Genomic DNA, 24544 nt, shown 5'->3' on the forward strand with positions numbered 1-24544 from the left:
TCACAATTATTCTTGATCAATATGCTGAGCTTGTCTTTAGGTGCCAACTTGAATATATTTTCCTCGTAATGTAAAAAATAAGCAGGTTTTTCTATACTACACAGCTTATCAGTGTTTTTATTGTAGTAAAACTGTGACTATTTAAATGTAAGCAGTGTGCAAAAACAGTTATAGAATTTTTTACTATAAATCCTTGGATGAGGTTTATAAGAGGCTGAGTTTTATTTTGAGTGCTTTTGAAATCTTTGAAAATCGAGTTTATCCAAACAAGAGTAGTGTACCAAAATAATAATGATCTGAATAATGAGTACTGTTGTTCATTTTAATCAAACCTGTGAAGACACGTTTCAAACCAGTTATGATGGCATAACCAAGCCGACGTTTACTGTAGTCATGTGACCATGCCAATGTGTTGCGCTCTTCGAGTCTCTGATTCAAAACAAAATATTCATAAAGTGTTTTCGTGATGGCAGATCTTCAAAAGCAGCCTTCACATCTTTTATATAATGGTTATTTCATACATGTAGTGAGGCTTCACCAAATAAAACAAAGCAAGTAAAGCAGTTTCTTAAGCCCCGGTCAGATCACACGATTTTTATTGTCAGTTATGAAAGTCACTACATCAGATTATGCGAATTTTCTTTTTTTATTAATTCTTTTATTTTCATTTATTTTTTGATAAAATCTTGACTTGTCGTGGGGACCAATGTGCCAGACTACAGGTTCCTTCACAATCAGTCATCCCTTGACGTCTACAAGCGTTATTTTCCAAAGCAGTCACAAGTGTTGATATAATAATAGTATAATAATAGTCATTTCTGATCTCAATTTCAAACTTTTTAAAATCTTATTTCAGTCTCAATAAACACTGATGCTTGCAGACAATGAATAACTCCATTATTTAAGGGCATTACAACAAGGATAGGATCAAACTTATGATTCCTTTTTAATATCAGGATATTTTCTTTGGAATCTAAACGTATATTTTCCTGCCATGGGTTAATTAAACACTTCCTCTCCGTGAGTGAGATGAATAATGACATTTAAAAAATTAGCAAATATAAAACTGAGATTTGTGATAAAACAATCACAGAGAGGGAATTCATTAAATCCTGATTTAAAATATCATTTGTATATTTTTTTGGAAAAAATATGTTTTTAAAACAAATTTTGTTTGCTATTATTTGTTATCTTAATTTTACTGTATCTTTGGTTGGTCAGTTATCTATAAACAAGAATGTTGAATAATATTTGAGGTTTGAGGTCACAACTTTTCCATTCCACAGAGATTGTGTTGGTTTGTTAAATAAAATAATAATCTAGTCTAAATAAAAAGAAAGTGAAATATTCAGAGTTTCAGAGAAGCCTGTATTAAACTGTTTTCACTATTAATGACAAATTAGAATAAGCAGGAAATGCTTTTGCGTTATATTCACAGCACTGAACATGTTCCCAGATCACCTCAGATAAGCTAACTCTGTTGGAATTATGAGAGAACTCAGAAACTCGTTGTGAGAATGGAGATGTCTGCATATTTGTGCCAGTTTGCCAGATAAAATTGCTTAAAAAAAACAAACAAAAAACACCTTAATATTTTAGAAAAGGTCAAGTTTGCAGAAACAATGATTGACCTTATCCACTCATGACTAGGACCAGACAGAATCTGCAGACATTTTTTGCTATTTCTGTGCAGAACTTTGTTAAAAATCTGCGTATTTATGCAGAATTATTTTAGTAGTATCATAACTAAAACCTTAATTTATGACATAAAATAATACCTTTTTAACTTGTATTTAATGTTTAAAATGCAAATCCAATTACATTAGATCGCCTTCATTTGGTAAACAAAGCAAGTCTCTCGTATATTATCTACTAAAAGACAGAAAATAATACTTTACAAGCTGTATAGTAAATAAATCATATGAATATTTTCATACTAGTGAATAATTATAATGAAATTGAACTGAATGAATATAAATTTACACGAGTAAATAAACGCGCACAATGTAGTAAATACCCATGACCCACCCATAAGTTAATATGCAGCCTATATTCTGATTACCTGACGGGCGCATTAACAGCAGCATCCGCAGAGATAACTGAAAATTATGTGCTCAAATTACAGTGTCGCCCTCGTGATGAAACTCTTCGCGAAAAACGAGAAAAAAATCAAACATGAGAGACTTTCTGCGATGGTGTCGTGAGGCATCGCAGGCATGGTATCAGTTGTTGTGAACTATGCCACATTACACGAGAAAAAAGGATTGAATCTTGTCATGATGTTTATTTGTCATTTTCGAACCCCCACGACACCCTACATCAAGGAAATCGTGACAAATTCGTGTGATCTACCCGGGGATTTAGACTCGCTACTAGAGCTTTGTTTGTAGAGTATTTAACGTGTGTTTTCTGTAGTAAAACTGCATTTGATAACTTTTTATTAAATAACTAAACATGAAAAATATATATTTGTATGTAAATTGGTTATTTATGTACTCTTTTTTTTTTTTTAATAACTTTTCTCATTTAATCCTTCTGTCTGATGTGTTTTTGTTGTATAATGAAACTCTGTACATGATGGTTCTTCTTAATTATAATAATAAATAAAGCCTTTTACAATACCTTTGAACATGGCTCAACTCTCAGAACTGAATCAGTCTGAGTCTATCTCCAGTGAGTGCTGACTGTTCTGTACTGACTGTATGTGCAGGAGAAGGTGAAGGAGAAAGCCTCCAGCGCAGACGCAGGCCTGGCTCTGAACATGTCTCTTCAGCAGGCTAAAGAGCGCGCTCATCAGAAACGCTCCAACAAGAGAGCTCCGCAGATGGACTGGAGCAAAAGAAACGAGCTCTTCAGCAACCTCTGAGCCTCCTGCGTGCCTCTGTCTCTCTCTCTCTCTGTTGTTTTCTTCACTTCTCCTCCATCCCATCATGCCTCTCTTCGCCATCATCGTCAGTCTTTTAAATCCACTTGCACATGATTAGAAAACCCTTTACGTGTACGTTTTAAACCAGTGTTATTCTGTTTGAGATTTTCCTCTGTTGATTTCCTCGTGTTTTTAAAATATATATATCTGATTTAACATTCCTGTATAATGTACAGCCTAGAACTTAATTATTTTTATTTTAAAAAAGAAAGCTTCAATGATCTCTGTATATTTTCTTGCTTCGCTTAGCGTGATATTGATGCAGTATTGGTGACCCTTCCAGAGCGAGTTTGGGTGATTTCCAGCAGCACAAATCCAGATTTGAGTCTTTTATGTTTATGATCAGTTTATAACGTCAAATGTAGAAAGTCCAGCTTTATAATGTTTGTAAATGTGAACCGGGAGCCAATAACCACTGTCTGACTGAATGTTTTAGCTGATAAGGTTTTATTTAAAGTGCTTTGTGAACAGCACATGCTAATATTGTGAGCGAGGAGCGGCTCTGAAACAAGCGTGTGGTGTGAGTTTACTTGTAAATCTTGCACAGTAGGCCTGTTCTGGTATCTTCGCTTCATTCTGTGAGACTTTAAGATGGTACATTTTTAACTCAAATACTGAAATATACCTGCTGTTAAAGTCTGTTTCACGCAGAAATGATTTTTGTTATTAAATATTATGAAAAGTCTGGCTGATGTGACTGAATTTCTATGCAGGAGTACACAGATTCTAGAAAAGTGTCTCAATACTCGTTTAACAATATATATGCAGTTGAAGTCAGAATCATTAGCCCCCTGTTTATTTTCCCCCAACTTCTGTTTAATGGAGAGATGTTTTTCCAACACATTTCTAAACATAATAGTTTTAATAACTCATCTCTAATAACTGATTTATTTTATGATGAAAGTAAATAATATTTTTCTAGACAGCTTAATGTGACATTTAAAGGGTTAACTATGTTAATTAGGTTAACTAGGCAGGTTAGGCAAGTTATTGTATAACGATGGTTTGTTCTGTAGACTATCAAACAAAAATATAACTCAAAGGGGCTAATCATTTTGTCCTAAAATGGTGTTTAAAAAAATTAAAACTGCTTTTATTCTAGCCAAAATAAAACAAATCAGACTCTCCAGAAAAAAATAAAAATTATCAAACATACTGTGAGAATGTCCTTGCTCAGTTAAACATCATTTAAGAAATATTAAAAAAAAGAAAAAATATATTCAAAGGGGCTAATAATTCTGACTTCAACTAAACATTTAATAATGTTAAAGAGGTTCAATATGTATAATTAGATTATAATCCTCACCATTTTGTTGGAGTGCAGTAAATGCACTATTCTGTAAATTTCTGTCGTGTTTTGTCTGGTGCAAACAGCCAAACTGCTCATCAATGCAAAGATGGTCACGTAGCATGGTGTTAGAACACAGGGTTACAGTGTAACCTGCCCACCTAATGGTTACGTTTGTAATATTTAAATTATTTGATAATTAATAACCTCATGTGGAAACTCTAAATCTGCATCTCGTTTCAGAGTCTGCTGCTGTCCACCAGAGGTCACATTTCATCAACCAGCAAATGCTTTGAGAGTCTTTCTGAATGAATGAATGACTGAATAAAATATGCTGTTTTCCACCAAGTCAACCCTGGGTGCTGAAGTGTAATTGGCTAAACTGGCATTGGGCGGGTTAAAATGACCAAAATAAAGACAGACGTTCCGGCACCGAAAACATTTTCAAAAAAGAATATCTGACTTCAGCATTGTTTTTCAGATAAACAAGAATGTTCATTTAGCACGCTTCTTAAATATCTGCAAACATATGATGGTATTTTTATGCTTTAGAAGAGACAAAAACCTACATACAGCACCTTTAACTCATTCAATTTTTACTAATAATAACTCCATCGAGTGGTTTGAAACTACTATCTGTTAAACACAAAGAAGATATTTGGAAGAATGTCAGTTGCTGGGACTCCAATTTCCATAATAGGAAAAACAGTGTTCGACGGAAGAAACTCTTTCAAAACAAGTGAATGATGATAGATTTAAAACTTTAGCGTGAACCATCCCTTTAAACCTCGAGGCATGGTAAAATTCAGACATTTAAATTCAGCAAATGTTAAAAAAACAATTAACTCAAAACAAAATTGGATAGCATGAACTTTAGTTGGATTAAAAAACAAACAGTACCAAAAAAGCATGTTTTTAAAAGGAAAAGGCAAACAAACGTTTAGTAACCTTTTAATTCAGTGTAAAAATTTCTTTTTTTTTTCCCCCAAACTCAACAGATACATTTTTCACAGCCATGCGGAAACAGTTTGAAATGCTTGTAAACAAATTAACATAAAATTTGACCAACAAAAGCTCCCCCCCCCCCCACAGTTTGAAGTATATACATATAAGCTCTATCAAACCCTATAATCACAGCACACGTCATCATCATAATCATCTTCGTCATAAGAAATAAAGCAAAGACCAGATACAGACTCTATCAAAAAAGTTACAAATCCACCACCCTCACCTCTTCATACAACGAGGGTCAACGTTAGTTCTTTTTTTTGTTTTATTTCATTAATTTCACTTTACATTGTTATAACAAATGATTTCGGCTATTTGTATCCAAAAATACAGATCTGAAGATATAATCAGCGGCTCTCCAACTTATAATTACAGACTTATTTCTCCTATGATAGACCTAACCAATGAGTTATCAAATATATATATATATGAATATAGCACCATGATGTGATTACTGAGGACAGAGGGGAAACGTCACAAAAACCCGTGTTAGTATCCAGACCAGAACAACAACTGGCCCTCATAAGATTCATCTCACATTGCTGCATGCACTGATAAGAACTCTACTGGACGACATATTTTTGTTTTTTAACGTATATTTTTGTACTCCCATAGCTTGAAAAAACACAACACAGAGAGGATAAGGCATCAATTCCGCTGACAAAAGGATGAAGGTGAAGTTGTGCGTTGAAATTCTTTCAAGGGTAGCAGCTAAATTTGCCTCAACAGTCGTTTTATTTTCGTTTAAATTGCAGAAACAATTAATATTTTGGTCTTATAATGTTTGTGTATATATATATATATTCAAGAAATTAAACTGAGCTGACATGACTGACATGACCAGTGTGTACCTAAATCCTGATGCTATGAGTTTGGGTTTATAACAAAATAAAAAAATGATGGAAAAAATAAAAATAAATGAACGTGGCTCCTGCAGCTGATGGGAAAATGTGGCCATTAAGTCCCAGTTTGACATGAACACACGACAGTGCCTTACATTTGAAAAACTACACATGCAAACGACACAACAGCTACTGAAGAAACCCACCACGAACAACAACAACATAAAAAAACAGAATGATTCAGTACAAACATCCGCTAAAACTCATAAAGAATAAGAGAGAGAAAAACAAACGGTAAAAAAATACATTGAATTTGTTTTATACAACGAACAAACCATAATTTAACATGGATCTACCTACGACGTGGATGACCATTTACAAAAATCGAGGCAGCATTTAACAAACGCGAGCAAGAAGTTGTTCTTTTTAATTCAACGAACGAAACGGCGATCGAATCGAATGATTTTAGTAGCGCTTTAGCCGTGAACCTTCAAATAAAGCAGAATTAAATGAGATATATACGTTTCCTGAGAGTTCACCAACAACCTTACTGGTATTGAACAGAGCTTATAGTTCTACTAAGATAAACCACTATGCGAATGTGATATAGAGGATGTATTTACACTCAGAAGGATCTAGAACAGGGAAAGCTCAAGTCTAGCGCTTAGAAAATTGTCACAGTTTCTCAATATCTTTCCTTTTAAGTCTCTCTCTCTCTATATATATATATATAGGAGCTGTGTGATTTCTGGATTTCAGAGTAAGACATCGTAAAACAACACAAATATTATTATTGCATAACCTTCTTCTTTTCCTTCCCATGCTCGAAAACAGAAATGCTGTATAGACTTTTAAAAGTGAAGTATGTCACATGTCCAAGTGTGAATATTTATCTCTTGCATAAAATATAATGGTGTACACGCTTGCTTATACGGATTATAAGCATGAAAGAACTACCTATTGCAACGCATCTTCTTTTAGAGGTAGTCAAAATGTGGAATGGAATCAGGAAATGTATGGGATGGGATGTTAGAGGCCAGGCTAGTAAATGAGCTAGCGCTGGATTGATTGATCGGAGACTCGCGAAAGGTAGTGTTCAGGCAGCGGTGATTGCTTACGTTTTATTCTCTGGCTCAAAAACACTTTGACCGCCTGTATTTTAGAAAATGGCTCTTGAGATTGTAATCAAAACCTATAAACACTGGCGTCAAATGTCGAAAAACTAAACAATTTGCATATCGTAATCTTCACTTTGACTTGAGCACATCCCACCGCTAAAGTTACGCTTGCTAATCACATCACAATAAAGCTGCGGTTTGTTTGTTTACTGGTTTTACATTTCGTTTGAAATCCCTGTAGTGCAAATTGTGAGTGTTTTCCGTTAGTCTACTCTACATACCAGTAAGGTTTGATTTCAATACCATCATCCCTCAATCCACTACTATATTTATACGTTTAAATATGTTTAATATGAATGTCATACATATATATATGAATATACTGTCTCAATATAGATTTCTACTATTACCAAACGCACACCCATCCAAAACAAGTGAAACAGCGCAAGAACACACAAGGTACTGAAATGTCCACCCCCAAAAATACCAAAAATTTTTGTCGTCTTTTTGTTTTTCTTCACCAAAAGAGGAAAAATAAGAGATAAAATATGTATAAAAGCGAAGAAAACTTTCAAGTACAATGAACACTGAGGAGGAAAAGTCCATCGGGCAAATTGTTTAAATGAGAACAAAAAATAAAGAAAAAAGTCAGGATAATCAACGCTATCCTTATTATATGAACCAAAATCCCCCCTTTTCTATCTCGCATCAATGACTGAAGTTCTCCTGAAACCTGAAAAGGAACCATAAAAGGAAAGGAGAAAGACCTGGTTTTGGAGGGAAGTCTCTTCTTCTTTCTCCAGGTCTGCTGTGCATCTCTGCGTGTGGGGTTTTTTCCAGTGCTGTTGGCAGTGAGGTGAGAGTCTGTGATTGGCTGCAGCGGCTCATGGCTCCTGTCTGATGTAATAACTGCCCGAGCCGTTGCTCTCCTGGTCCGAGATGCCTTGAGAGAAGGTGAACTCGTCGATCTCAGGAGTCTCTTCTTTCACCTGCAGCGAGGCCTCTGGGAAAGCAAAAAAGGAGACACAAGAATAACAATACGTCAAAGAGAAAACAGACAACTGAGCATTGTTTTAATTTATTTTAGTTGCCAAAGACTAAAGCAAGTTGTAGTTTTCAAATAATGAGATCAAGCAGACAGCAATATGCAGAGTTTAGATGTTTTAGTAGTCTGATAAACTTACCTGTGATGTTTTAAAGGACAGGGCACTCAAAAAATAATAAATGCCATCATTTACTCATCCCCATATCATCAATAGTTTTTTTTTTTTTCAAGAGAAATCTTTTTTTTTGCAAGTGCTGTGAAACTGAAAACGTATGTGTCTGTTTCCACCTGTTATTAACATGGGTTCAAAGGAGTCTATTGTGAGCATTTGCGTTCGTCTTTTATCGAGATTCTTCTGTCATTTTGACACAATCAACACTGTACAAAATATCTGTTAATAACACTTTCTGTATTTTGGGATTCATAAGTGGTTTCAGTTTATTTATGGTTGTGAATTGCATTATGGGATGTTGATCTCTGCTCTGTCAACTTTTAATGATGATAATTCAACCGTACAGTTAAAGAAAATGACTTTTATTGACATGTTAGTAGTTTGAAATAATATAAAGTATAAGTAATAATGAATATTGTAATAAGCTGCTAGGTGCTGCTTGTTTTTCTGTTTCTGTATCGTAATATACAACACCAACCCAGAAAATATATCACTTTAAACTATTTAAACAAACTTTTCAAGGTGAAAAGTTTGTAAGAAATAAAAATGGGGAAAAATTAAAACATGAAATCACAAAATATGAAAAACTGTTAGTTTATGTAGGGATGCACTGATCTGATCAGATTATCAGCTTTTTGTTGAATCGGGTGTCGGCCACCCAGGACCGATCCAAATCCGATCTTGTGCGTGCACTATATTCTATGTAAGTTATAAGCCAACAAAAGCCATGAAGGTAGCCTTTTATAAGGCACTAGAAAGTTGTCATGTAGGCCTACTATATGCCAAGCATGGTTTAATGTGAAGTACAGATGAATAATCACGTGCTTAAAATTATGTTCAGTGCAGCGCCCACCTCCGCTGTGCCTGTCAATCATTCTCCATTCATTCACAATTCAAACTGTGTGTCACGTTCATTATGACAACATAAAAAACTTTCTCCAAGACTATTTGTTAATGTTAGTTTAAATAATCAGTGGAGAAATGCATTTAGTTTTGCATTAAATGGGTTCATTTTGACCTGCAACATGGAGTTCATTGCTGTTTCTAAACCATGTTGCGCTGTGTCTGTTAGATCGCAACACTGGATCTCATGTACAGTTGGTCTATAGGTCTGTTATTTTTACTAAAGAAGATAAATTATTTGAGTTTATAATTAGCAGAACTATAGAAACAGTGTTATGTTTAAATAAATAATAATTAGGACAGTATCAGATCAGATCTGTATCGGTTGATACTCTGAACTTTTGGGATCGTGATCGGATTAGCTTCAAAAATATGATATCGGTGCATACCTTGATTTATGGATATTTTTACAGTGTATGTCATTTCCACTGGATATGCTCGCCAAGAGCGAGTGGCAAATAAAGTGAATGAAAAGGATGTAAATGGCAACTAATCTTTTCAATTGTAATCTTGGTGTTTTTGTAGAGTACAGTGTTCAGTAACATGAGAGTGTTTACACTATAAATAAGCTATGCGATTAAATGCTTTTATGTCGACCTCTGGAAGTGGTCAACAGTGGACAAACTTGGGTGCAACTAGCACATTTTCGCATTTAAAATGATATTTTAGAATGAAAACATAACCTAGGTAAACCTAAATTATATAGTTAACCTAGTTAAGCCTTTAAGTTGCACTTTAAGCTTAATATTAATATGTTGCCAAATATTACATTTACATTCTTATTATAGCAAAGACAATAAAAAGTTATTAAAACTATTACGTTTTAAAATGTGTTGAATAAAAAAATCTCTTTTAAACGGCATTTGTATATTATAAATATTTGAAGAATTTCAGAGGGAGCCTTCAACTGTAAACACCAACAATTATAAAAAAAAATAAAGCTTTGAAGTCAAACGAACTTCAATTAGCAACAACACTTTAGTTTAGGTCAAAATTCATGCTATTAACTACTGGCTTATCACCTGCCTATTATTTAGATATTAACTGTTTATTAGCAGTTATAAAGTATAATTTTAACCTCCTTAATCCTAAACTCAACTTCTACCTTATTAACTATTAAAAAGCAGCTAACTAGCACTTTATTAAGCTAGTAGTTTCGGTTAATGGTTTGTTAATACCAGGAATTGTGACCTAAACTAAAATACTACCGAATTATCATTTCGAATTGTTATGGAGCCTTATTAGGCGGTCATTTGGTAGACTTAGAACCATTTTATTCTGCATTGAAAATAAGATATTATTTTAAAATGAGCTCCAAAGAAGTTGATTCGTGACAACATGAGGACTAGTCAATAACAGATCTTACATTTTTTGGTGACTTGTTCCTTTAAAAACCCAAAGCAATTAATTACCAACATCCTGAATGGAAAAAAAATCAGCGAGTCAAAAATGGGATGAAACTGCCCACATACATACACAAACACACACCCAATTCTCTAGCCTTCTTCATCATGCATCTATGGTTAATGTTGTTTGCAGCACAAGTTACTCAGATGCCTGATGGCGTGCAACTGTCCACGCTGGGCCGACCTGAAAAGATCTAGAGGTATGAGCCGAGTGGCGCCCTCTCCCTGAGTGATGGAGAAAGAGTTACCTGAGTTGAGAGAGCGATCACGCTCTACACCTGAGGCGGGAGGTCGCCTGGACCCAGAGAAGTGGGACAGGTAATGGGGCGGAGTCTGCTCTTCATCACCCGAGAAGCTCCTCCTCCTCAGAGGCCCACCCAAACCGATCGGCCTCCTCCCAACTGGAATCTTCCTCTCTAAACACCAAGCCAGACTGAGGTTACCGAAGTTACTGAGTTTACCCAAGCTACCGAGCTCCACTCCTCAACACTGCAGGCCATCGTCCCGCTCAGCCCACAACTCAATTTGAGTGCTACATGACAGAAGGGTGATTGAGATTTAAAATGAGAAACTGAAAACCCTAATGCAGCATCTGACCTGTCCCAAACATTAGCTCTGATTTTCTCGCCCTGTCTCACCTGGGTATGATGGCTACAGTTGTGTGTAGTTACCCATGACCACGCTGAATCATGAAAACTGCCACTGACTATCAAGCAGAACCAGACCAGACCCAAACCAGAGGAAACCAGAGATGACTCCTGGACCAGTTTTGCACCCACAATTCAGTGTTCAGTGAGAGAGAGAGAGAGAGAGAGAGAGAGAGAGACAGAGAGAGAGACAGAGAGAGAGACAGAGAGAGAGAAAGAGAGAGAGAGAAAAGATGGAGAGATTGATGGAGACTGGACTCACTTTTCTTTTGTCCTTTATACTGTGCTGCCTTCTTTTTCTGTTTCGAGACATTTGGCGGTGCTTCTCTTGTGGCTGAGGAGGAAACAGACATTGCAGCCGAGCATTAGGAGTCTTATTATGATATGAAAAGGTGTCATCTTTCAACTCCTGTTCACACACCAATTAACACAACACACAAAAGAGAAATACATGCACAAACGCACGCAAGCCTTTAATCATTAGAAGTTGTCAATAGAACAGCTTGAAAACAAAGTCCACATAGCAGCACGTTTACCTCAGGAAATTCAGTCACTTTCAATACCATTTGTTAGTTCACTAGAGTAATGAACTCGATAAATTACAATTTATTAAAATATTTGCACTATATTGGACGGTAAGTTTTACATAACTTAAGAAGGGATGACTTAATGTATTGGTTTAAAGGTGAAGTATGTAGGTTACTGACTTTTCTAAAGCATAAAAATACCATCATATGTTTGCAGATATTTAAGAAACATGCTAAATGAACATTCTTGTTCATTTGAAAAACTAAAGTCAGACATTCTACTTTAAAAATGTGAGTTACGCACCAGAATGTCTGTCTTTACATGCCCAATGCCAGTTTAGCCAATTATAATTTCAGCACCCAGTTTGCCTTGGTGGAAAACCGCAGGCAACATTTGAAGTGGATCATCCCCCTTCATTAAAGTTGTTCTAAAATTTCAAAACTAGGACAATTTTGAAAAACATTTTTGATTCACTTCAAATGTTAACTACAGTATATTATATGATAAAAAAATAGCACTTTAATAGTGTAACCTCTGCTGATTTTAGATTTAATAATAAAATTTGGGTTATTAGTTGTATCCTTAATTATAGTTTTTTCCACTGTTATTTTTATTTAGTCATTTAGTTTTATTTTTTTAACAATAGAGAACAATAATTTAACAGAAAAAAAAAACATGCTAACATACACTAACGATCAAAAGTTGTTGTTTTTCATCAAGGCAGCATTTAATAAATGTTAAAGTCATTAGTAAACCAGTCATTATTGCTTTTATTACTATTACCAATAATAATAATAATATTAATAATAAGAATTAATATTAGAGTGATTTCTGGAGGATCATGTGACTCTAAACACTGGAGTAATGAAGCTGAAAATTCATCTTTAAAATCACTCTTTAAAATTAATCTTTAAAAATCACTGGAATAAATTTTTTTAATAAATTGTAAACTACTTTTACATTTTTGAACTAACATTTCACAATTTTATAATGTCTACTGTATTTTTTATTAAATAAATGCAGCCTAGGGGAGCAGGAGAGCTTTATAAAACATTTAAAAATCCTACTGAGCCCAAACTTTGACCGGTAGTGTGAATGGAAACGTAGCTACTGTCCTTAACATCTCTAATTGTAAATTTTGTTTATATAATGAGGCATCATTTATTCAGCAAACCAGTTTAATATCAAGAAAAAAAGAAGCTAATTTATTTATGGTTTCAATCTAAACAGTTTAAAACGTTTTAAAGTTGAGAGACAGTAGAAAATTGTAAAAAAAAAACAAAAAAAAAAAACAGAGCGTTGCTTAGAAACAATCTGACCCATCAAGTAGCAGAATGTTCATTGCTGTTTACTCACTCTGTGCGGCAGGCGGCTGCAGCTGATAGCCGGTCAGTTGGCACCAGCCTATGGGGTAGAGATCTGGAGACTCACAGTCCACCCACTGATCATACTCATCCTCCCAGCCGTCAAAGTGAATGCGCAGGAGTCTGTGGACAATCCTGGTCACTGTGGCGACACACACCAAACGCGGCTCCATCAAGTCCACTGCCTCCAGCTTCATGCCTACGCGGAATCCATGATTCGGCACATCCTGAGAGAAAGAGAGGAGACCACAATGCTTAGGGTGAATTCTGGTCAATTGGGACATCCTAGAAATTGAGATTGACCTAGAGACCATTAAGATGATCGAGAAAAATTGTCTCAAATGACCAGAATTCACCCTAATTCAAGAATATACTTCCCAATAAAGTACTAAAAAACTTACTTTGTTAAAGAGCTTCACAGGGGCTGCAATCGAACCTATTTCTCTGAGGTAGTCAAACCATTTAAAAGGGAGTTTGGTGCACCCTGCAGAGAAATGTCAGATTCATGAGCTAAAACAGACAGATTTTGTTCAGAGGTGCTGGGTGTGAGATGTAACGCACCTCTTGGGGGTGTGAGCTCAATGCTGTTGATTTCACAGAAGCCGACTGGGAAGATGGAGGGAGAGGTGGAGTGGTAGCAGAACCAGTCTGAGCCATCAGCCGCCTCGGAACCATCAATCCCGATCATTAGGTACCCGTCTGCCAAAACCTGAGAGAAAAACACAAGATCAATTCAAAGTTAAAATCCTTATTTGCAGTTGTTCATCTGCAAATAAAAAACACCTTAAATGTGAATTTATTTTTTACATGTCTGTTTAAGAATTGAAAAAAAAAAAATAAATTGTATAAAAAATAAATAAAAAATATTGTGCATTTTTTACAAGGGCATATTTTTACCATAGTGCATACTTTTTTTCTATTTAATATGAAATGCCTTTATTTATTACAGATAAAATTTGTTCATTTTAAAAGTGGTACGCTAGTAGTAATGCCTTGACGAAACGTTAACGTAAACGTCTTTTTACTTTTTTTATTCTTTATTCTTTGTTTATTGGTTTTAATGAACATTCAAGGATACCAGTGAACACAAGTATAGAAACAAAAGTCATTAAAAAATAAATTAATGAATAAAAAAAAACATGCAAAAAATCAGAATAAATGAATAAAGTTTAAAAATCACACTTATTATGAAAATACATCTGAGGTGATCACAGAGTCAGAGGTTCATTAGAGGCATCCATAGTTTTTGAAAGACACCCCCTTTGTTTCTTAAGTAGTTTGTATATTGTTCCAAGAGCATTGTTTCATTCAAGAGTTATTTGAACAGTTCAAATATTGGAGGTCGTTGATGGTCCCAGTTAAGCAAAATGCATTTTTTGCTAGATAAGAAAATGATGCTGAGTCTTTGTAGAAGAAGAATTAAGTGTCTTGTTCAATTCTGTACCAAAGAGGCATTGCATTGGTGTTGTCCAATGGAGTTTGCAAAGCTTTGGCTGTGAAGTCCTGTACTGCTTTCCAGAAAAAAAGTCATCTTTTTGCAGTCCCCAAAAATATGCATGATTAATCTTGAATATGTTTTACAACTGTGACACCTGGATGACACATTGGGTTACATTTTGCTTAAATGAAGTGGGGTCACATACATCCCATGCATAAATTGATATATTTTTTGTTTAATTATTTTGTTATTGGAAAGGGAAATAAAAGTATTCTGGCATTTTGTCTCCCACTGATCCTCATTAAAATTATATTCCAAATCTCTTTGCCACACATTTTTAAGTGATCCTAGTGAAGAAATGTAACTGTCTTAATGAACGAGTCATTCAATAGATTCATTCAGAGGGCTAAATCATTTATAAACAAAAAAAGTACTAATATCGAGCTGCATGTATGGCTTGGTGTACATAGATTTTGGTAGGCCGACTGAAAAAACAATAGCCCCGGGACTTCAGGCTAACAGATTTAGCGAGTGACCTGAAGTGATCTTTATTAAATAGTCACTGAATCAAATTGATTCATTCAAAACGAAGATTCATTCAGAAAAGAATCATCACTGTTATTTAAAAAAGCAAAAGTGTTTCATTTGGAAATTTTTTGTGGGTGAAAAAAGAAACATTACCGACCATGTTATACAGGGTATATACAGGAATCCTACAGGTAATTTCAATACCTTTTTAAGACTTTTTAAAGACCTTCTCAGAATATTTTAAGACCTCATCGCCACTTCAAGTTCTAATCAGTATCAAACCTTTAACTTAATAAACAGTTGTTAATAAACAGTTGCAGTTAAATAAATCAATGGAGCACAACCATGCAACAGAATTCAGATAAGCTCGGAAGAAACAAGCTTGAAAGAATAAATTATGAGGTTGTTTTCAGGCATCAGCCACTGTTTAAACTCGTCTTTCTCCAACCAGGAGTACGCAAAATGTACGCTTACGTTTTCCCATTTTGCCATCTGTTTCACTCTATGGTTTCGCTACATGTGGAGAACATCACATCATCTGGTCGGAGGAGCTTGGCCAGACACAACTCGGTCCGAACCAATCGCGTGGATCGAGGACGTCCTTGTTAATATTAGGAGGAAAATAAATATATTTATGCCTTTTTGGAGTCAAACACTTTGGACAACGCTTTTAAGACTTTTTAAGGGCCTTAATTTTCTCATAATTGATTTATCAACTATTAATACTTTTTAAGACCCTGCGGACAGCCTGTTACATCTAAAATCTAACTTTTATTGTTAAATTACAGTCCACTGCAAATGACATGGAAAAAAAAATAAATAAAAAATCAACAACACTTGCAAGCATGACATTAGTGAAAAAATAGCCTCTTGATATTACCATATAATACTATGCTATTATATTGTATAATCTTAAAGGGCAGTGTCAATATTGAAGTGAGGCATTCTAACAAGCAGTAAATCCATGCAAGCCTTAGGTTTTTGTTTACTGCAAAATGAGTAGCATGCTAAGCTTATATCAGTGCACCTTGTTAAGACAGTAACTGCAATATTACCAGACTATACAGACTGCACACAGCTATGCACAAAGTACAAGATTGCACATCACAAACTTTTAGAATCAAACAGTTTTCACCAAATGCCGTAAGTGTTATAGTGTAACAAAATTTCCTACTAAATGGTTATATTTGTCACATTTATTGTCACCTTAAAACTGAATGCTCAACCATTAAATTAACATATTTGAATAAAAAAATAAAATAAACATAACACATTTTAAAATATGGAATGACCTGTGGGAACCAAAATTTTAATGCCCTGTTAGGACCATAATGACTAATGACAAATCTTACCTTTCTTACAGTAGCAACACATATAGCGGAGAGATTTAGAGGGTCTATTGCTTCCAGCTTCATTCCGTCTTTAAACCAATCCCCATTCTGATCCACATCTTTAATCTGTGGATTTAAAAGATGATACATGTGAGCAAGTGGAGTGTATACAAACTGTTGAATAAAAAAGCAATTATAAAAGCACCTTAAGAAACAGCTGTGAGGGAGCATCCATCTGACCCTCAATCTTCTTCGACACCTCTGCAGAGTGCAACATAAGAGACATGTACATCCATAAGCCACAACAAGGTCATCAAATGTTATTTATGCTGAATTGACTTCAAGAAGGTTCATCTAAAACTCCCGCACTGACCGGATCTTTTGAAGCGATGTCCAATGCTTCGTGACCAGCCAATGGAATGGATGAGTGGGCTTAACATGTGACACCAGAAGTCATCAGTGCCGTCCTGGCTCTCCTCGTACACCAGGCGTAACCGGCCACCGATCACTTGTTCCACAAGAGCCACACGAGTGCGGCACAGGTGCGTCTTGTCCACCACTTCCACACGCATCAGTTTCTTAAACGGGTACTGCATGTTCTCCTGAACCTGCAGGTTACACATTTACACAAACAGTTTTTAACAGATGCAGTCTAGCGTTCAGAGATCTAGCACTGTGTGAATGCTCTTTTGGAAAAAGTGTTTTGTGCTCGCCAAAGTTGCATAATAAATAATACATTCAAATCCTAACATGTGAAAGCCTCAAGTGAGCCTTCAGTAATTTTAATTTGCTTATTTGGTGCTTAAACATGTATTATTATTATTGATAAAATTAATGTAGAAGTTTGTAGAATCCAATACATATTTTTACACACAATAAAAGGCATTGATCTGAAATAGTAAGGACATTTCCAAAAGCAATTTGTAAAGGTCCCATGAAATTAGAGTAAAATTGTAGATGTTAATTTTAGTCTGTTAGTTTAAGGTCTATCTGGAATCTAGTGTGCTTCAAAAATTTGCATTTACAAAATATAAAACTGAGATAAACATCCAAAGCTTGTAGTTTGTCATTGAATGGATCAATGATTATTTTTAACGTCACCCTAAGTTCCATATAACAGCCATCTTCATTTGAAAGAATCCCCCTTCCACCTCTACTCTTCCTCCTTTCCTAGATGGGTGGCACGGTTGCACAAACTCTAGTAGGACCGCAGCTTAATACAGTAAATAAGATATAAATAAATATATAATTTTTTAATTGCTAAATTGTCCACAAATTTCTGTGAATTACCACAACAAAATCATTTTAATCAAGTCATTTTTAATCGCAAAAAAATAAATTAATTAAACCCCCCCCCCCACCCCCACCCCCCCACCCCCAAAAAAAATAATATGTGAAAAACTAGGGGTTCTGTATTGATGTAAAATAAAAATGAAACGCCATTGGCTGTTTCTTTAAAGGATGCCCCACCCTCTCTTCATCTTATAGTTGAGATTATTTCAAACATCGAATAAAAAAATTCACATTTTAAAGCACTTAAAGGGATCTTTAAAAAAATTCGTCAATTTTGATAAATACATTGTCAAATAAAAGTATTAATTTCTTTCAAATAAAGTAAATAAAATTTAATATATATCAAGATATATATATGCACATTTACAAATATACATAATATTGATGTTATTTGCAAAAGGTAAAATGAAATTAACAAAGATTTTCACTCTTGTCTCAGTGATAGACTATGATGGGCCATTGAGGTTTGCTTCTTTCATCCACTAAGTCAGTCTGACATCTTTATCATCCTTGTAAACATGTTTTGTGAGAAGCTATTTCCTGGTGTATGATAACTGCTCATAGCAGGCTGCTCTACAGGTTTTTCCAGAGTCTCAGAACAGTTTTATGATCGCTGTTGGGATGCGGTGTCTCACCTTTGTGGCAAACTCTGGCGGAAGAGTTTTGGCTCCAGTGAGTCTTTTCACAAGAAATGCTTTCCAGTTAGAATACTTATGCTGGATGGCTATCAGGACAAAGTAAAAAAAAATATGTTAGCATTCTTAATTATTCCTATTCAGCAATAACTCCTACAAAGTTTTGAATAGCTTTGTGTTATACATACATTTAGGAGGCACCAGTGGCTTTCCACTAGAAGCACACCATCCAACAGGGTGGATTTCTGGGATGCACAGATTACACCAGAAATCTCTGCTCGAGTCGTTATCAAAACCCTCATAGCGCAGAAGAGCTTTAAAACCTGAGGAGGATAAAATAAATCATATACCCTTCTCATTTATAACAAACCATAAAAAATTGTAGGTAGAGACTGGAATCAACAGTACCTGCCAGTTTGACAATCTCTGCTACCCAGTAAACTTTTGTGGAGAGGTTTGTGTCAGAATTGAAGACCTCCACCCTCAGCCCCTCAGCTATGTCACCCCAGCACATACCCATGGGCACCTGAAAGAGTTGTCAAATCATTAACAGAACATTTACAACATGGGCTTTTAAGAAACACAATTACGGTGACAAAAATGATAAATGTTCTGCCGATTTCAACTCACATGTTTGAAACAGCTGACTGGTGCCCCAACTAAATTATTGCTACAAATGTACTGGCCCCAGTCAAAGCCTTCAACAGGAACCACTTCAAGAGGAAAAAAAAATGGTGTTGTGGAATATGATTGCTAGAACAGATCATTCAGGCATATAATTACATAACAACACTAAAATAAGCCATTTTACCTGATTTTGATTTAGCTTGGTTCTGTTGACTTGCTTGATACTGTGCATAAGCTGCCAACTTTGCCATTAACGGCTGTTTCTGTAAGACTTTTGCCTTTTTCGTTGGTGGTTTACCCTTGAAAAGACACAAGAAGAACCCACACAATCTTAAAAATACAGACAGAGAGAAAAAGAAGGAACAACAGCACGTTTTGATTATGTTTCCTCTGAACTTTGTTCTAAATCTAAAGGGTTTTAGGCTTTCAATAATATCTACACATATCTGATAATCTATTGAGCAAATGTAATAGTGTAAAATCTGTAAAACATCACACACTGCCATTCACATTCTTGTCCTCTCACTGGTAAGCCATGAAAAATAGTACTTGTATTTAAACAGTTATATTTTTTTTGTAGAAACCATGATATATTTTTATGTAAAATAACAGCATTGATCGTAGTATCAATCATTGATCAATAGTAAAGACATTTTTAAGTTTTACAAATAATTTATGTAGATTTTGATAAGTTTCTAACCAAATAAATCTTAATTTATTTCAAATAAAGACAATACACATTTAATTCATTCATTTTCCTCCGGTTTAGTCCCTTTATTCATCAGTATCCAGCATATGTTTTACACAGCAGATGCCCTTCCAGCTGCAACCCAGTACAGGAAAACTTCCATACACTCTCATTTACACACGTACACTAAGGCCAATTTAGTCTATTCAATTCGCCTATAGCGCATGTCTTTGGACTGTGGGGGAAACCGGAGCACCCGGAGCAAACCAACACAGGGAGAACATGCAAACTCCACACAGAACCACACAAACTTATGGTTATGGTATAAGTATGAATCAGCGTTTACCAGACAAATATGAAAATTTTTTCTCTCTCATCTGTAAGTTTACCCCCTAAAAATCTAGTTTATATGTATATTTTAATAATGTATGCAGTACCATAAAATTATCCCAAACATTCTGAAATTCTTCACAAAAAGTGAGTCAATCCATCTTGTAAAATATATTTCATATCGCAATGCATATCATTTAAAAACTGAATATTGCAATGTCAATTTTTTCTAAAATTGTGCAGCCCTGATGTGAATCATATGAGTGCTCACAAAAACAAGTCGAAATAAGTCAGAGGTGTCTTTATGAAAACCTAACACAACACACATACTACAACTAGCTGGAAACTGTAATTTGTCTCAAAGTTAACACCCATGTTACCTGAAGTCTTGCCAGTATACTGGCCTTTTTAGAATTGGAGGAATAGCTTCTGGAACAGGACACGCTGCAGAATCTCTTCGTTTTAGAATAGAAAGCATCTCGTACACCAACCATACCACACATCTCACAGGTTGCTGCATGAGAGAGAGGAGGAAAAAAAAGCATATTTACACCACTGAACATATTTATTCTCAACAACAAACCAGTAAACAAATAAACAGGGCACCAAATACAATTTCTCATTAGAAACAATACTGTACCGTTTCTTTTCATAACATTGCTTGTGTCAGGTTTAAAATTAGGGATGTGCAATATGACAATATATGGACTAAATCAAACGTTTATCGTTTCATATTATTCTCTATCTTTTATTTCACGGTGGCACTACAGTAATACTTATAATTCATTTGAGCGCAATTTTACACTGCATTATGTGGAAGCAGACATAAACATGAATAAAAGCATCATGAAAAAGTTGCAATATTGAAAGTGCAACGTCTACATTTTGCAATATTTTATGTTAGGCCTGCATTCATCTTATTTTTCATTAATTTTCATTTTATATTACTTCATTCCTAAAAAATTTGCCCTGAAGTTCTGAAAAAAATTAAAGATATGATCACATATAAATAAGAATGAATTACATTTTAACAGAGTATATCCCTTAAAATGTAAAGAAAAAAGACATTTCCTTTCCATTTAGTGAATGTTTATTAGGGATGCACCGATAATATTTTTGGCCGATATCCATAACTGTTGAGATTTAGAGGCTGATAACCGATATATTACAGCCGATAAATATAAATATTTCAAAATTTGATATTTTTATACAGTGAACAGCTGATTTTGTTTTTAAAAACTTGATAAAAGTTTGAACTGATCTTTGAATAGCCTACTCAAAGCAATAAAAGCAATAATTTCAAAATTGTAGGTGATTATATAGACCTATATTTATGATTTCACATAAATTAGCATGCCAAAAATAAATTACTTCCTTTTCTTTGCATAGCAAATTAACATGCAACTTGATTGTTGCATAAAAATAATAGGTTAAATAACAAAACAAGATTTAATTAACAAACAAGTTAAATAAATAGTAAAACGAAAATGAAAGAACACAGAACTGAAAACAGCGCAAATGTTCTTGAATAAACCGTGTTATAGTAATGTACATATGTAGAACTATGCAATGTCCAAAAAAGCATTTTGTGAGGTGTTTTGACAGTTCAGAGCAACAGTACAAGCAAAAAGATAATACAGATAGACAGTATGTTTTACTTTAGAAAATTCGGCATAAATTCGTCCTATTTGGCGTTTTAGATTCTTTTGAACACATAGACGCTTATTGTCAGACGCTTTTATGATCATTTTTGCTGTCAATAAAAAATGTGAGGAAAGCTTCATTATAGTGCACTGGACAGTTTTGACCCACGCATTCTCGAGGCAGGCAGTTCTGTACAATTACGTAATCTATCAGCTTAAAGATATATGCCTAATTTTGATATTGGATCGATAATAATAACATTAAAAATAGCATTTATCGCCCTATAACAATATGGCCACCGATATATCATGCATTCCTAAATGTAGATAAACTATTAATTAATTGAATTTAGAAAAAAGATGTATATATCTTGCCATATATCTTTAAGAATATGTGATGACTTTTATCATGATATATGATTGTCATATCGCCCAGCCATAATTTAAATAATATTTAGGTATGTTTTTTGACTTTTGTATCCACATGACTAACCCATTCCTGCTTTTCCGTCAGGATAGGTGTACACCTGGCCATTGTTTTTGATGATAGGCAAACTGGCAGGGATGCTGGGAACTTCATCTTCAGTGTCCTCCGAGCTGGAGCTGCTACTGCTGTCTTCACTGCAGCTGTCATACCCGTCAAACATCCCGAACGAATCTCTCCTCTTCCGCTCTGAGCGGGGAGTGTGCTCAGCCTACATGTGACGAGGTGAGACAAAAAAAATGGAGAATATTAAAAAGAGAGAGAGAGAAGGAAGGAGTAATGTTAAATTAAAGTAAGGGCAAAGAAAGACAAAAGGATTACAGCTCTCTTGCACAACCATAATACTTTAATAAATGACCACCTTTGACATGATACACCATGATTAATATTGTAACTAGTAATAACCACAATCTTTAAAAGAGGGAATTAGGAGGCGGCTCAAATCACATTATTAAAATTAAAGGCTTCCAAGGGTCACAAGAAGCAAGTATCATGTACAAAGCACTAAATATTCTACAGTTATCTCAAGCCAGAATATAAAAGGCACATATATATATATATATATATATATATATATATATATATATATATATATATATATATATATATATATAATTTAAATTTGCTGCATTTTGAGAAATTACATATTTATATTCATCAATACTTCAACACTAGACTGTAGAAGGACTCCAATACACTGTGACCTGATTTCAGAATGAACATTTTGGGACCTTTTCTTCCCCTGAAAGAGTACCATTTCAATTCTCATTTCCTAACTTTCAATTTTACCACAAATGAATGCTGTTATTATCCCTATTAACTACAAGTGAATGATTTTAGGTCATATTACAAGCCCTCATAACACAAACAGGCACATACGCTTATCTTAAGCCCTAGTAAGCTGCCTGCTCGTACATAACAGCTCGTGAAAACGTTTTCAACGCATATGCGAGCCTCGTAAAAACTGTGTGTTGGGAAACAAACACAAACATTTCCACATTCATTGGCCTGCGGGTCTATTGCAGCAGCACAAAACATATACATTACCAACTGTATTAGCACCATTTAATAAGACAGCTTATTTGAATGAAATGTTATATGGCATAGAAAGAATTACGAGTGATTCGAATGAGGTAAACGCTGTAGTTTGTGTGACGAGCAGGATCTGTTTCTGACAACCAAAACAAAGAGGACGGCTAACTGCTAAGCCGCTAACTGAGCTAAATCAAGGAAGCGGGCTCAAATAAACTCTTTCTTACCATATCCCTTGGGTTTTCCATTAGCCCTTCATGCAAGTCGGTATCTTACGTTCGTTGTGGTATGATCCGACAGCCCCCCGGAGGGAAAGGGCCTGGCTTGAAATTATTTTACTCTATAGCAAAAAATAACTCCAGTTGATTATCAACAATTGTCATGGCTCGAGAGTGCGCGTGCGCAGGGATCTACAATGATTGACATATGTTTTAGCCAATCACCGTTCACGTGTTCGGCACATTTACCCCATATTTGGTCACAGGAAATGTTTGAGTGAGGGAGAATGATTACAGATCAAATAAAATCGGATTTAGTGGTGGGAATAGCAGATTTATTGACCCTAACATTAAAATAGAATGTTTACGGTCATAGCTTAAAGGCAATATAATTTAACAGGTTGTAACAATGGTAGCGACGATAAATGTAAACAGATATTTGTTACAGAAATGCTAAGATTCCTGTAGGATGTAAAATTCATGGTATTGCTTTCTTCTACCAGAAACGTACATTATCTGTCTCTGAAATATAAATATAAACATAAATACAGTGGATAAAAGTATTTCATCCCACAAATGTCTAAAATGAACTGATGGTTGATTTCTGTGAGTTGTTCTGTAAATGAATGTCATTCTTGTCAGATTATTTTTCTTTATTAAAAACACTTTACAAATGTACAAACCCTGTCATTGTCCTTGTACTCAGCTCAATTTAACCTACAGCTTTAACAGTTTTGTTATGCTAAAAACTGTTATTTAAAAGTTTAAGCTGTGATCATTCACATCAATTGATTTAAAAAAAACATGAAATTATAAATTCAACAAATACATACTACAAATATTATGAATCAAAGAAATGTACAATTGTCCCCATGTTTCTGTCAGTCCAGTCACATCTGCATCAACATAAAATTCCTTTAATGCTATGACATCGAAAGTGACATCATCTGATGGAGGAGAAGCTGAGTGCAATCAAGGACGCGTTCCATCATTGAATTCTTATGATTTTATACTTGTTTTGTATGAATTTTTTGAGGGCGACAAGCTTGA

The 24544-nt window shown here is 34.8% G+C and overlaps 2 protein-coding genes across 3 annotated transcripts in view; one reads left to right on the top strand and one right to left on the bottom strand.

The window, feature by feature from the left end:
• Positions 1–3611, top strand: part of nherf1a (NHERF family PDZ scaffold protein 1a) — a 61276-nt gene extending 57665 nt beyond the window's left edge. The window contains 1 exon segment of the mRNA NM_212707.2: positions 2711–3611. Coding sequence (NP_997872.2) covers positions 2711–2866 — 156 coding nt within the window. The 3' untranslated portion in view covers positions 2867–3611.
• Positions 3612–5149: 1538 nt separating this feature from the next.
• Positions 5150–23670, bottom strand: mbtd1 (mbt domain containing 1). 2 transcript variants are annotated; one of them, XM_087276636.1, is made up of 17 exons: positions 23504–23670; positions 22254–22455; positions 20498–20631; positions 19284–19398; positions 19103–19185; positions 18881–18998; positions 18661–18795; positions 18473–18561; positions 16918–17152; positions 16750–16805; positions 16566–16670; positions 13809–13956; positions 13649–13731; positions 13240–13474; positions 11618–11689; positions 10957–11124; positions 5150–8185 (listed from the first exon to the last, which is right to left on the bottom strand). In XM_087276636.1, the coding sequence occupies exons 1-17, from the start codon at positions 23522–23524 to the stop codon at positions 8067–8069; spliced, it is 2118 nt and encodes a 705-aa protein (XP_087132762.1). In that variant the 5' UTR covers positions 23525–23670; the 3' UTR covers positions 5150–8066. The 2 variants fall into 2 exon arrangements, with proteins under 2 accessions (XP_087132762.1, XP_087132763.1); XM_087276637.1 differs by lacking the exon at positions 10957–11124.
• Between the last annotated feature and the right edge of the window lie 874 nt (positions 23671–24544).

Source organism: Danio rerio, chromosome 12, assembly GCF_052040795.2.
Source record: "Danio rerio strain M-AB ecotype USA chromosome 12, GRCz13ab, whole genome shotgun sequence".
In the NCBI taxonomy this organism is placed as follows: Eukaryota; Metazoa; Chordata; class Actinopteri; order Cypriniformes; family Danionidae; genus Danio; species Danio rerio.